Source organism: Danaus plexippus, chromosome 6 (assembly GCF_018135715.1).
Source record: "Danaus plexippus chromosome 6, MEX_DaPlex, whole genome shotgun sequence".
NCBI lineage: Eukaryota > Metazoa > Arthropoda > Insecta > Lepidoptera > Nymphalidae > Danaus > Danaus plexippus.
The window spans coordinates 1,601,590-1,617,370 of NC_083540.1; the positions used below are offsets into that span (position 1 = coordinate 1,601,590).

At 33.3% G+C, this 15,781-nt stretch overlaps 1 protein-coding gene across 1 annotated transcript; it reads right to left on the reverse strand.

Annotated features, from left to right (window-relative positions):
• Positions 1-1,420: 1,420 nt before the first annotated feature.
• Positions 1,421-15,531, reverse strand: LOC116779219 (protein white-like). The gene is made up of 12 exons (XM_061529939.1): positions 15,367-15,531; positions 9,690-9,816; positions 8,938-8,986; positions 7,698-7,878; positions 7,444-7,593; positions 7,018-7,256; positions 6,001-6,168; positions 5,101-5,206; positions 3,254-3,478; positions 3,036-3,171; positions 2,676-2,882; positions 1,421-1,995 (listed from the first exon to the last, which is right to left on the reverse strand). The coding sequence occupies exons 1-12, from the start codon at positions 15,376-15,378 to the stop codon at positions 1,814-1,816; spliced, it is 1,782 nt and encodes a 593-aa protein (XP_061385923.1). The 5' UTR covers positions 15,379-15,531; the 3' UTR covers positions 1,421-1,813.
• Positions 15,532-15,781: the final 250 nt, after the last annotated feature.

A 15,781-nucleotide genomic window follows, 5' to 3' on the forward strand; every position in this document is an offset into this window, starting at 1 on the left:
ATATTAAATATTTAAAATAGGTGAAACATGTTTATAATATGACTAACAGATTTTTGTGTTCCCACGATAATAGCGTATGCAAATATGATCTAATTTGTTAGTATAAATAAATTGTAGCGATTAAAATTATCTTCTATTAAATAATGTTATATTTTTAGTCTAGCATGTAGGAAGTAAAAGATTATCAAGTAAGTAAGTAGCAAGCTATCGTTTGAAGGTAAGGATAAGTACTGGGGTATTACTTCATGTGTCGTCCCGAAATTGTGTATAGATCGTGCATAATTGAAAATGAGTTACTGAAATTTAAATGTACCACATCCAAACACTTCCGAAGCATCACCAATGACGTGGTTATAAGCAGAACTTCCTTTTTTTACTTTGAAAATTACTTAGATTAACCCTAATTTAAGCGTGACTGGTTCAACTGACGGTTAAGTTGTAATCGCTTCGATTTTATTTATTTTCTTCGAGGTCTTGGCTTTATGATTGATGTTATGAACTTGGTCGGTTGTTTTCATTGAAATTTGATGATGGCGAGCTGCTAGTGGTACTGCCAGCAAGTATCTGGTGATGTCGGAATGTGACGTCAAGGTCAACAGATAATACATGCAGATGAGCAAAATTTAAATATATTTATAAAAAATATTATAAGTAAAATACTCGTCTTAACATTAATTGTTCATGACAGCGCTTTAATGAAAATAAGTTTTATGCTGGAAGCAAAAAAGATAAGGTTTCGTTTATGATTTTAATAAAAAAAAATACATTTACTATTCTTTTAGTTTTCATTTAAATATAACTATGATAATAATATATACATTTTATTTTAATGGTGGTAATTTAAAAGATGTCTTATCTATTTCCTTTCTATAAAAACTTCAATGATATGGAACCCCAATTTGACCCTTTTCTTTGTATGTTTTGTCTGACCTCTGGATAGCTTTTTGTTGTATCATTAATTAATAGATAAATGTGGAATGTTGATGGCTGGAACTATGAAAAATTGGACGCCAGGATTGAAGCTATTTTTTTTTAAATTATATATTAAAATTATATCAATCAAAAGGCCAAGCGTTCTCAATAAATGGATATTTTATATCAACAGAAAAATCTATCCTGTATCGAATCCGTGTCGTGCATAACTATAAATTAATATTCACAACTATATTTATTTCTGTATTATTTTAATTCGGTCCGGTCTGGTTCGAGATAAGATTATCTACGCTTATATCATTCATTATACATGCGGACTAATAAGACTCCCAAAAACCTGATTACATTAAAGTGTCATAAAGACATGCCGATTGTATAAATCAGGGTTGTAAGTTAATTATAATTCAGATACATTTTCATAGAAAACGAAAGATACTATCTCTGTGTATAAATTAAAACTATGGTTATTATCGTATCATTATTTTTATTTAAAAACTGTAATACATTATATAATTATTATATCAGATATATAATAAGAGCCTCTTTTTTTGTTCGTCGTAGTTTTAAATCCTTATCCAAATTAGTAGTTACATGCTCTCGGGTTATCTCTTTGTTTGAACCAATCTGTGCCGGCATGTGAAATGCCGGATCCTAATCCCGCATCAAAAAATTTTAAATCTGAAATTCGTCGCTTCAAACCTGTTTCGTAACGATGTGAATATTTTTTGTCTGCTGGCGTTTATCTATTAATACAAATACTAAATAAATGCAACGACGGTTTTTGTTACGTGCCATAGACAGTTCAAAGTTCAAAGCTCAAATAGTTTATCAAAATTCATATAAATGAAAATATAATTTCCTATAATTGGTATGTACGAAATTAATAAGCATAACCTTTATTTTCTTCTCGTTTCAAACCAAACAGCCCCAACAGACTCCACAATAGAGTTATAAAAACAATACCTAAAGTGTCTTGCAAGACGAAATCACTTGAATATCCATTTTCCATTAAAACAGCAGCACCACTTCTTAAACAAGTTGTTGTCGAATTCAGAGGACATTCTGTAAAACGTCCACATTCCCTTTATTAATATTACAAATATGTACTGTAGTATAATGCAATTAATTCATATATGAAGCAACAAATAATTAATTTTAAAAAAGAAAGGAAAGCAGTCTGATAGCGTCGGAGTTGCACAAGAGTGGGTTCACACCTTAATATTCTTGATAAACATATTCTCAATACGGGAATGCGATCATTATATTGGAAATATTTTTAACATTCGTGAGTGAGAAAGACTAATGGTTTCTGTCTGATTGCATTGAGAAGTTTTATATAAAATTATTGTTGCCCATCCGTGGAAGACGATTGTTTTTAAGATTATCGAAATGTATAAAAAAAAACTAATAAAAAATTATAAAAACAATAATAAAAATATATAATATTAATATTAAATAAAGTGTTATTATATTTAGATGTGGAATTTTTTATATTAAAATAATATTATAAATTCTCTCCCACGAATCAATAATTTTATTGAAATGTTATGTCAATTAATGGATCATTGAAAAAACTGGTTCGATCCTCTAATTGTTTCCGATAAGATTATTGAATTTATTGAAAATAAAATAAACATGATATAAAACAAAAAGTTTGACAAAAAAAAAGGTTTTATAATAATTCTTACACACATCTTCATCCTGTATAAGACTAACGAATATTATCTTAAAAGTTCACATACCTATCGTATCAATCTGCCTCCAATAAATATTGCTTAGGGCGTCCATACCGTAGTAGAAATGGGAGATATATTTAAGTGGATACAGCCAATGAGGTAGTGAAGATATTCTAAGGAAAGCGCCAGACATGAGAAATAAGGGCAGATCTACACATGGCATCACGTCCGCCATCATACCCGAGGACGTAAAAAGGGCGCCCATACTCAAACCTGGAATATGAGATAAATAAAGGGTTTGTACATTCTTACTCTTCTTCATTTTAAACACATACGTGTTAATTTTTAAGACTTTTTATTTTTCTGTATAAAATAAGTACATATAACATGTTTCAAATGTGAAAGCAATGGAGCTTTTTTACCGACCATAAGCTGACGAAGCAACTGCAGTCACAATAAGTACAAGTACAAATTTCGTCGCTGTCAGAAAATGATTTGGCAGTTCCACTGCCAGCGTCGCCAGCACCACATACAGGACTGGCCAGATGATGCATCGAGGCAACTAAAAATTATTTTACTATTGAAATCTGTTGCCAGATACAATAACATAAGTTTCGTTGAGTAAATTACATATTCAAACTCACCGTACTCAGTAATCTGCTGACGTAGAAAGCAGAAACCTTATAAATCCCGGCCTCTCTCTTGATCAGAGTGAGATCATTTTGGAAGGCGTACAGAGCACAGTATGAAACACTAAAGGATACTTCCGAACAAACCAGCCATAGGAAACCTCTAAGGTCCTGGACTCCTTGCTGAGTCGTCCCAGATATGCCAATGTAACACGTCCCCAATATCATCGAAGATATTACCTAAAAAAAAATCATTTTATATAAATTTAAAGAGACTTTTTAAATCTTATCAGTCATAATCGGATTTCATTTTATAAAAATTATTTACAATTTAAAACTCCAATACGAAAATAAGCTGTCATTAATCCAAAAAAATAAAACCAAGTCAATATTTAAGTATATTTCTTCTGATATTTTTTATTTAGAAAAAAATAAGTAATGAAGGGTACATTTTAATGAACTTTCTGTTTTAAGGTTGTCACATATTCTATAAGACAGTTTAAATTATTTAAATTTATAAATGAGAAAATCGCTATTTTTATAAACAGCATTTAACGAATATCAATACAACAAATTAAAATAATCGTCTTTGAAACTGGTGAAATGTGTACTAAGAAATTATTTTGATAAAATTTTTAAAGATCTTTCTAAGTAAATCGAATTAAGACGTTTTAATGTGGACTAAAAATAGACCAGTTATGCCTTTTACGACCGTCTATCTACACAGTCATGATTTATTGTTTCTTATCTTGGCTATTAAAAGTATTCAAAAAAACTTTCTAAATATATAATTTTATCATTTCTACTTTATAAATATCTTTATTTACATAATTCAGATTACATTATACGAGCAATACCTTCTGACGCGTCGAGTTATAACGGCGAATTTTATTTAATACCGCCACGTTCATTATTACAATATATAAACAAATTTTTAAAACAATTAACATATCGAATTACTACAGTTCACACACACGAAATAACTTACAAATTGACAGTGCAACATGATAATCAGTTAAGTGGTACGTATTAAAACTGACATATTTGTAGATAAAGCTCTGGCTTCGGTTACGGTTGCAAATAAGAAAAAATGGCAGATGATTTTCGCAAGCATTACGATTCTTGTAACATATTATAATAACTAAAAAGACTTTTTACTGATTTTTTTTTTATCCTCGGCACTAATTTAAAAGCCGACAAACTCTAATAGAATATCCGCTTATATGAGAAAATAAATAATTATTTTATCGAGATCATTATCTTAAGTGGAAATAGGAACTTTTAATTTTATTCTTTTATAATTAATTTTGTTAATTATAACAAAAAGTTTGAATAAAATTAATAATTAAAATTATTTATAGTTTTCGCAGAAGGCTCAAAAAAATTAAACATTTTAAGGTAGGTATGACGTAAATTCACTCTACAATAATATTTAGAATTCGCCTTAGAGATGTAAGTACAATAATTATAACTATGTATTTGTATTTAGCGGATTACAGTGTAGGGTTAATAGTATCTCTGATATAATAATATTCCCTCTATTTACTTATAATATGGTATATAAGTCTTAAATTAATAATGTTTATTTACAACATATAAAATACATAATTGAATATGTTTTCATATAATATTTTAAATATTCATGACGACAGTCCTCAAAGAAGTTAGTTTAAACATAAACAGTATACGTATTCCACAATATTATATATATGTACATTGTACATACATATAATATTTTTATCAATGAATTCCGTACACCATTCTTATACCGTGGGCTGTTAATGAAAAACAATAAACATTTCATATGTATTGTATTGATGCAATATTAAAATCAGCCTACAGTAATGACTTTGAAAACTCACCGTAGTTATTAGGATTTGGACGATGTATTCTTTGATACCTTTCTTCAAAGTCAGTGATGACCTCCATAACAACAGGTAGACTTGGACGAACCAATTCCTTTGACATCTAAATACATTTGAGACATTATGATATCTAGCACATGTAGGCTTTATATTTATTTATTATCAGTGACTTATAAAATAAGACAAAATAAGACGGAGCTCAGGTTTGAAGAAACTTTATATGGAATATTCAATTAATTCGTATGTAGAGAAATGGACAAGTTTGGATAAAACAATAATATATCAAACAATTATTTTATTGGCATTGTTTATTATCAGTAATAATTTAAGCAAAATGTTTGTCAAAAATCTTATTAAGCAATAGCTATTTAAAAATATAACTGTTAATTTTGAGGTTTATCAATTTAGATCGAACTTAAATGTAAGAATTGTAATAATATAAAATGTTGAGTGACAATCATAAGGCCATTCCAACCTGTCAGTATCATTCTACATTCTTAATATAAATAGAATCTATTTATAAATCTTGTAAAAGCATTCTATTTTTTCCATTGCCAAAATTTGCATATTAAAATCATTTTGAGACACGCATTAAAAAAAATAAGACTACTATTTAAAAAGTTCCATCTTAGAAATCAACGACCTTTGCCAAAAGTTTTTATCACAGATAAAAAAGTTGCTTGTCAACAGTTTGACGACCCTTCGAGAGAAGCCAATCGAAATCTTGAGTGTATGACGCATTGAGATATACGTATTTTGAAAAATAAAGTGTTAGGGATTCATTAACAATCCGGTTGCCGACTTTAGGTTCAGTTTGACGGTTTATAATAGAAATACATTTATCATGAAATGAAATTAAGATTAGAAATTCATTTTCGTAGCATTATTTAAACGTACATTTCGACATGTGCTGATATCATAGGTGTAGTACCGTTGCCTTCATAGTATGCATCATTCTCGGTCCTATCCAACATTAGTTCTGAGATATTTTTGAACGAGTCCGTACAGACAACTTTTATGTAAAATTCTGACGGATTATAATTGACAGGACATTTAAGATTTAGTCTGAAAAAAAAAACTAATGTTATCACATCGAAAAAATATAAATAAATTATAAAATATTTGTCATGTTGGAATTTTATATTTTTATTTATTATTAAAACACTTTTATTTTTATAAAGAAATTAACATATAAAATAGATATTGTATATAAATCATTGCATATTAAGTTGAAGCGTATTGGCGTTTCAGAGTGTAACGGTGCATGTTTAATTTGGTAAAGTCTTCTGGAAGATTAATACTTTAGTCCTTAGAAATTATATCACAGATAAACAATATCATTTTAATATTTTGATTAAGTTCAAGTGAATTAAAAAAATAACGATGGTCACCACGGACTTCTAAATATGAAATTCCCAGTACAAAAATTTTTTGTAACGGTTTACGTATTTTTCTTTAGTTATATTTTGTAGTTTTAATAGATTTTGTCATTAACAATTTATGTTTACTGAATGTTATGGTTATGAAAAAATGCAAGAGAATGTTGTCGTAACTGTCACAGCTTTAGATTTTTATGATATAAATCTAAAATTTCTTACAGCTTAAGTAGAATCTATGTAAAGGTATGTAGTGCACACGTAAAAATAATTTATCGAAAAAACGTGTCTTCATTAGAATACCACATTATTTTTATTGCTAAGCAATTTATAAACGGAATTCTATTCTAATTATTTAAAGTAAATATGTTTTATTATCAAAATCTATTAACATCTCTATAAGGAAATACTTTCACACAACAGATTGGTTAGATCTTCTTTGACAAGAAATATGAACTAAGTTGACATTAAGAAAAGATATTCTAGACTATTATTATGCCATTACTAATAAATATTCACATTATGTATAAATATTCACCTTTCAAATAAAGATTTGATTTCATTCCTTGTCCCATGGAACAGCATTTTTCCTTCAGACATTAAAGCAACAGAGTTGAATTCTCTGAACAAATCTGAGGACGGTTGGTGTACGGAGCATATGACAGTTTTGCCATAAAGCGATAACTTCTTAAGAACTCCTATGACAAGGGAGGCGTTGTAACTGTCGAGACCCGTTGTTGGTTCATCACAGATGAGAATTTGCGGGCTGGAGATTAACTGAAACGATACACTTGTATGGTACATTAACTCTGTATGGATATCTTAAATTTTTGGTTAAAGGAAAGTAATTTTGTTAATATTAAGACATCATGATCATTTATTTATTTTTTATTACTCTAAGTTTTTAATGTCAGGTACAAAATGATAGGTGTAAAGCATCTGAAGACATGAAATCCCGTCATACCGAGGTACCCAAAGACAGTAACCTTCGTTCTCCTCCAGACAGCGAGCTGACAGAGGAATTCTCCAAAGGCTCCAAATTAAGCTCATGCAGTAACGTTTTGAGAACGTTTTTATTTTTAAATTTCTTTGTACTTCCTAATTTCATTTCTATCTAAAACATATTTTATAAGGAATGATGATAATTATAAATTTCACAATTTTATTTTATAGAAGATAATGTTTAAAGTTTTTTCGTTTATATTTCTATTTACGCACCATAAATATCAAATGCTCTTTAACACTCAGACTATCCATGAAGACATCAAACTGTGGTAGTACTTCAACCACGCCTTGTGACAAATCTTTGACATTGCTGCCGCATACGGTGACGGTACCAGTGTTGGGCAGGTTACATTTACCAGCCAATGATACCAAGAATGTAGTTTTACCCGCACCACTAAAATACATAAATTCGGTTGTAGTTGTTATAGGAAAAATATACTACAATTATAAAAATTGTCTTAAATTTTTATGAAACCCGGTACAATGAGCATGAGGTCATCTATAGCATCAGCTTTGAATTTTATAAAAGGCTATACTTGGCAGAAAACAGCACTTCTCTCGAGGAGAGTATAGCGTGGTTGGTAGCAGGGTTTTGCTGTTAGGTGTCATACCAAAGATGCATCGAAACCGTTTGGGTTGTCTTGGCCTCCTTGTGCGAGGAAGTCATTCCTTCAAAGAAGGCCGCAGACCATAGGAGGAAGTCTGCTTTCTCTGCTGATCTACTCCGTCGGGGGAGAAAGAGGAGGGAAATTGTCCGCCTCTTCCTTACCTAGTTGGTTTATTCCGGACGAGAGGGGTTTTGGGACCAATCTTTCGCCACACATAGGCATATTTTGTAAGGGTGCTCTCTAGTACTCGGAGCACCCTTATTTTAGGTTGAGAAAATTACACCTGAGCTTCACGGTTGAATGCGCAAGCGACCCCATCGCAAGCCGATGAGGGTTACCCTTGTCGTTTAATGGGTAGCATCGGGCCTATCCTACGTACCCCAACGACTTCCCCCTTGGATCAGAGAAAGTGATAAATCGCTTTCCCAACAAAGCACAATAAAGCCCTTGGTGTATGAAAAAAATCTTAAAAACATCTATGAGCTTTATTGTTTTTAAAACACATCCTATCATGTCAAGAAATTTGTAGACTCTTGTATGATATGTATACTCATCAAAAAGTCCAAACGGCACTCCGTAAATCCTATTGTATCCCATTCCAAAAAGGGCTCCCTAGCATACATTACATAGTAATGATTACTTAGTGATTATACTAAGTCCGTAAATACAGAAATTAATTCCAACCCTCTCATCGTAAAAGAGTGCAAAAAAAAAATTCCATGTCCTGATCCCATACACGTATGCCCATTTTATGAGCAGTAAAATCATAACTTGATATATTTGAGTATTCATTGTTATCAAAATCTAAAACACATGAATAAAACTGAAAATACTACTCCTCTTACCTGGGTCCTATGACAGCGACAAATTCTCCAGATTTTATTCTGACTGAAACTTAAAATCCGATGTTAATTTTCATTACAATTTGAAAACTGGGGAATACTTAATTAAATAAAATAATCAGATACTCATATAAAAATAACCGAATAATGTATTTTTATGAAGTAGGAGGGAAAAAATTATCTTTGTTATTTTGAAAGATTTTGGGATTTTAAGGATAAATTCTATAAACATTAAGTTTTTAAACATGAAGACATCGACAGATTGAATAAAAAACAATTTATAGAAGTTAATTTATATCTTCGTATATCTTAAATAAATACAAATATGCACTCTTGTTTAGGCTAAACAAACTTATTTGAAATAACAAACAGACGAGTAGTTAATATATATAATGAAGATAATAATTCAACAATTTATAACTTCTATTTGTATTTGGACATACAATCGAAAAAAAGTCCTATATATTTATAAAGCAGAGCTAAGACAATGATTATTTAAATGTTAAAAACATTCCATGTTTTTTTTTTTTTTGTTTTTTGGTCGTAGGCCGTGAGTTGGAACGGAAAAAATTACCGCCCTCCGGGTACTTTTAACGGTGATGATTGCTATTTAACATTCTATCCTCTAACAATAAGGCCGTGTCTTCATTAGATATATGTGATATAATAAATATGAAGTGGAGATAACTTGTAATGCAACGGTGCTTTAGATGTAATGTAAACCAAGCCTTATGGTTAAATACTCAATGTCTTACCATTGTTGAGAATAACAACTTCGTTTTTAATTGGCTCTTTTCTCCACCAAGACTTTTTTTCAGGCGTCCATACTCTTAGATTGTCTACTGCTATAAACACGTTACTTCTGGTAGATGATTTAATCGACTGAAATCGAAAATACAAAGATTTTTTTTTAAATTATATCAAAATGCATCGTCCATTTGTTCTGCTCGCGATTTTGTTCCCTAATTTTCTATTTTTTTTAAAGAAGTTTATATGGAAGCTGTTAGATTATAAGACCTTTTTTTATTTAGAAAAATCAAAATCCGTTAATAAAAATTATGTTAATATAGATAAGAAAATTAAACTTTAGAAACAAAAAACTTCTATTTCATTGAAGGTAGTTGAGAAAAATTATAATTCTTACGCTGACAAAGAATGCAAAACATTGTGTAATAATTATCATATAAAAATACATAAACAATATTCACTCAAGAACAAATTAAGAAAAAATGTATAAAAAGTTATAGTCTTTATTACATTATATTAAACATTTTTTATCTAACAGGCTAAACGATAATTATACCGCAAAAAGTATTTAAACAAATTGTAGGTGATGAGAGAGATAACTTTGTGGTCGTTGTAATGGAAGCTATACTTAACAAAATACCCTCTTTTTATTGTAGATAGTTGGATAGAAAAAAGTGTGAGTGGAGTAAAGAAAATATTCAACTTATTGTTAAAAATGTTTGCAGAAATCAAATATACCTAATATATATACGTTATATATATATTAGGTATATTAGATATATATATATATATATATATATATATATATGTAACGTATATATATATAACGGAGGATCAGAAGATAGCTCATTATCAGACATAGTGAACGATGGAACCAGATTTAGTTGGTAACGCAGCGAGTTCATCCACTCCAAAAATGTCGGTGACATTCCCTTTTTTCTCTGTCAGTTGTCCAACGTCAAAACCGACACCGGGGTGACCTCACTCAAGCTAACTGCTTGACGTTGCCAGCTAATTCGTAATAATTTGTAAAATAAAATGGAAATAAAATCATAATTAATTCTGACGCTCCGACACGGCCATCGTGACATCTCACACGTCCTCGTGTGAAAATAGAAAAGGTTCTGCAGTAGATAAAAATTTCCACTCGGCCAACCTGGCACAAATAAAGAACTCGGAATAGTCTTAATTATTTTATGGCAAACAGAAAACAACTAATCCTCTTTTATAAAGCAAAATTATTACAACAACCAAAGTACAACCATAAATTAGCAATCAAATTTAACTTAAGTAAACTATGATTCAGAATACTAATAATCAAATAACGAACATCATTTTCGATTATAATATACGCGGGTACTAAATTCGGCGTCCGAACAAGCCATGGACAACCTCATATAAAGTTATTATACCTGGATAACTGAACGGAGTCCGAACAAGCCATGGACATCCTTACAGCATCCGACAACATCAGGATAATCAGGTCGGCGTCCGAACAAGCCATGGACAACCTCACATAAAGTTATTATACCTGGATAACTGAACGGAGTCCGAACAAGCCATGGACATCCTTACAGCATCCGACAACATCAAGATTATCAGGTCGGCGTCCGAACAAGCCATGGACAACCTCCCATAAAGTTATTATACCAGGATAACTGAACGGCGTCCGAACAAGCCATGGACAACCTTACAGCATCCGACAACATCAGGATAATCAGGTCGGCGTCCGAACAAGCCATGGACAACCTTCCATAAAGTTATTATACCAGGATAACTGAACGGCGTCCGAACAAGCCATGGACAACCTTACAGCATCCGACAACATCAGGATTATCAGGTCGGCGTCCGAACAAGCCATGGACAACCTCCTTTTAGCATCCGACAACACATGGATAACCGTGCTGGTGTCCGAACATGCCCTGGACAACCATCCCGGCATCCGACATTATAACATATCGCTAATTTTATAGTTTTAACAAGAACTAGTAGATAGCACAGCAAAGTCATCGTCAGAGTCATAGTCGTCATAGTCTGCTCCAGGCATCCTACGGAGTCTATCATCAAACCGTATCTTATCATACTGGGCATTTCTAGTTATGTTCTCTATTGTCTGATCTCGTACAACAATCAGATCGACTTCGGGCTCTACATCACTAGCTAACAAAATGTCTACTGGCCTAACAACCTTGACAATAAGCAATTCCAGAGGACTTAACCCCGTGACTCTGTGTTGTGAACAGTTTAGTGCTAGTTGTACATCTGGCAAAGCTTCCTGCCACGACCGTTTACTAGTCTCGGCGGCAGTAAGTATCCCCTTAAGAGTGCTCATTGTACGTTCGACCTGCCCGTTTGCCCGAGAACTACCAGCGGCAATAAGGTGTAGTTTATTGTTAGCAGAATCGCAGTACTCTTTAAAATCTTTGCTGGCAAAGCATCTGCCCTGGTCTGCAACGATTCGTGTAGGCGCACTAAACAAAGAGATTCTAGCTTTAACTGCTTTTATACTACTAGTCGCATCGATGTGTAAGGTATGGTGGAGCAAAACAAACTTAGTGAAAGCATCGATAACTACAAAAACCTACTCCTTACTATCACTTTTTTCGCTAAGCTTCCCAGTGGCATCTATGTGTAAAGTATGCCAAGGGATCGCTATCTTTGGGATGGAGTGAAGCTTGGCTTGTGTTTTGCCAGATTGCGACTTTGAAATTCTGTATGTGATGCAATTGTCACAGAACTTTCTCACGTACTTGGTCATCTTATAGAACCAGTAAAGTTCGTACACTTTCTCTAAGGTCTTCTCCCATCCCAAATGCACCAATCCCTCATGCACACCATTAATGACTGACCACCTCCTAGGTAAGAAACGGGACTTACCCCGACGCTGTATTTTGCGATACAAGACACCCGATCTGAACTCGTGAGTCTTTGCAATATCGTCAGGCAACTTCTTAGCTTTAAGGTCATTCACCAACTTACTAATTTCTTCGCCACGCTGTTGTTCTGCTAAAAGCCAATTACTAGTGAACTCAGTAATAGTAATTTGTTTTGACTGTACCTGTGAATGGTGCGTGTGAGCTTCTTTGACTGGAAGAGGGTTTCGTGAAAAGAAGTCCGCATGTGCCATAAGCTTACCATCAATATGAATTACATCAAAGTCAAAGTCCTGGAGAAATGTCCACCATCTTTGAACTCGAAGCGTCAAATCCAGCCTTTTGCAAGTTCACTGAAGGGAGTTGCAGTCGGTTAGTACGATAAACTTGCGACCATGTAGATAGTAGCGCAAATGCTTAACCGCGTTTACAACCGGTAGAGTCTCCAACTCGTATGAATGCTATTTCGACTCTGCGGCTGTAGTACGTTTACTAAAATAAGCAACTGCATGCAGCTTACCTGCTTTTTCTGCATAAGCACCGAAACGTATCCAACCGCACTTGCATCAGTATGCAACTCGATCTGTAGATCTGGATCGTAGATCATAAAAACCGGCTCCCGTGGTAGCTTGAAAATAATTTATTGCCTTACCACCTCACACTCAGACTTCCAATCTAGTTTACTATTAGAGCTCGAAGTCAATGCGTATAACGGTGCCATTGTCTGTGAGAATCCCGCAACTAGCTGCCTAAAATAGGAGACCAAGGATACTGGTGAAAGGTGAAAAACTAGGACGAATAATATTTGGTTAACTTTTTCCCTAACGATTAATTAATTAAAACAAATTAATTGGTTAATGTTTTCCCTAACAATTTTTCGCTCCTGAGGACTTAAACGATAAGGGCGACAACTTACTGTTTTGTGGGGGTCAATGAGCCTGATGGTCATAGGGTCGGTGTTGGCGTGAGTCATAGGTACACCAGTAATAAACGACTTTTCGAAAGACTTCAAGATGTCAATTAATTCTGCTCTATGTTCTAAAGGTACATCAGTATTAAATTAAAGTTGTTCATTCTCGCTAACACTACACGATTCGATAATACAAGTTTTCTCTACACTCAACAGTTACGAGTCATGTGGACAGTTAGGCTTTGAGATAATTTTTCAAGTCCTACCATTATGTCATATTGAAGGCAATAGTCGGGTAAAACATGAAATACGATTTCTAAAGTAATGTCGTCAATCTTAATAATAGTCAAAATCTGTAACATTGATTTAACAGATGTTTGCCCTATGCCTGTCATATTAATAATACTATTCAATCTTCTACCACTAAATTTGCTAGACACAGATTCTTTAATTAAAGAGATTATGGTACATATATCCAGTAGGCGCATCTATATTTCTCAGGTCCACCCGCTTCTCTATAGTTGAAGCTAAGCTGCTACCGCTGCCTCCGCCCTTGCTCCTCCACTTCGGGCAGCTGAATGAGTAGTGGCCTTGCCCTTGACAGGAGTAACAAGTGATGGAGAGGTATTCTGCAGCAGGCTTCTTATAGTTGTTAAAACGAGTTTGGTTATTGTCTCCATTTGGCTTCAAATTCCTCCTCGAGAAGGACTGAGTAGACTTATGGCCCAGTTTCCCACAGTGAAAGCACTTGATGCTTGCATGGCTTGTAGCTGGGCGAATCCTCTTAAAATCTGGCACGTCACTGTTAGGTGGAGCTCTTCTCTTTAAAACGACTCCGCTGTAAGCTCTTGTTGCAGTCATTTTTGGAGTTGCAGGACAATCGTTGAATACGAGGCGCGAACTGCGAAATATGGGCCAGAACTGTGGCTACCGCGATCTGTTCTATCGTCAAGTTTTTCCACCTTGATATAATAAAGGTCATCAAAGAAGCACCATATGCAGCAAGACATTCATTTTCTTTGTTTTGCTTCCAGCCATATTAATAAGGTAAGATGCCACAGTCTCAGGATTTGCGTACCTTGCATTGAAAAGCTTCTTGAAATTTTCTCAGTCATCCCTGGAAATGATACAGTCGATAGTCATGTGGATTCGTCTCCTTTCATTGCACGACTCAACGCAATAATTAACGGGGCGCCATGTTGGCATCCGTCAGTAATGCACGTGTCCGCTGTTGCAATCTAAGCACGTCCGTCCACATTGTGTCGGTCCGGATCAAAATCAGGAAGACGAAGTTCGTTCGGAGATCGCGAATGCTTCACGGCCTCTAGCATGGCCAGAAAGTTTCTATTTTGCTGCTCCAGTAACAACAATAACTTTTCGCTTTCGGATGTATTTCCAGCACGTGGGGCGTTCCGGTTACATCCCACTTCTGATAACGGAGGATCAGAAGATAGCTCATTATCAGACATAGTGAACGATGGAACCAGATTTAGTTGGTAACGCAGCGAGTTCATCCACTCCAAAAATGTCGGTGACATTCCCTTTTTTCTCTGTCAGTTGTCCAACGTCAAAACCGACACCGGGGTGACCTCACTCAAGCTAACTGCTTGACGTTGCCAGCTAATTCGTAATAATTTGTAAAATAAAATGGAAATAAAATCATAATTAATTCTGACGCTCCGACATATATATATTTATATATATAAACGTTAAAAAAATTATACGTAGGAGAGTTTTGTACGAAAAGTTAGATCGAGCTTGTAAAATAAAAAGACTGTTTATAAGAATAACTTCAAGAATACTATTTAAAACATATCAAATGTTAAATTGTATTTATTTAACAAAAACTGCTATGGTGTCAGACGTGCAACCTAAGTTTTAATGCATATAAAAAAAACTTACCTCGGACTCCATTTTGTAAACGATAAAATGTTTAGAATCAATTAAGGAACAATAAAAATTAAATGATTATCATGCTATACCGGTCCAAGTGACTCAAGTGACTAAAACAATAGTGATTGTGAAAGCATCAGACACGGAATTCATCAAATAAGGAGTTGTTGGTTCTGAAGATAAGACAAGATAAAATTCATCTCCTCAAATTAAATTTGTATATACTTGTCAGGTGCAACATTTTAATGAGAGTATACATTTATGTGGTTTCTGCCACGAGACGACACATTGTTTCCTTGACATTTGCATGAGCAAATAATTCAGCTATTAAAACAGAATTCATCTTAAGATAGTAAGTAATAATAAGTAGGTAAAACTTACAATCTATCATTTTACTTTATAAATTTAAGATGAATTTTCTAAG

Excerpts from the sequence above, each read along its gene's own strand:
- LOC116779219 (XM_061529939.1), bottom strand. Across the intron at positions 7,879-8,937 it reads GTCGCTGTCATAGGACCCAG|TGGTGCGGGTAAAACTACAT; the intron begins GTAAGAGGAGTA and ends TATGTATTTTAG. Across the intron at positions 6,169-7,017 it reads ATCAAATCTTTATTTGAAAG|ACTAAATCTTAAATGTCCTG; the intron begins GTGAATATTTAT and ends TTTTTTTTTCAG.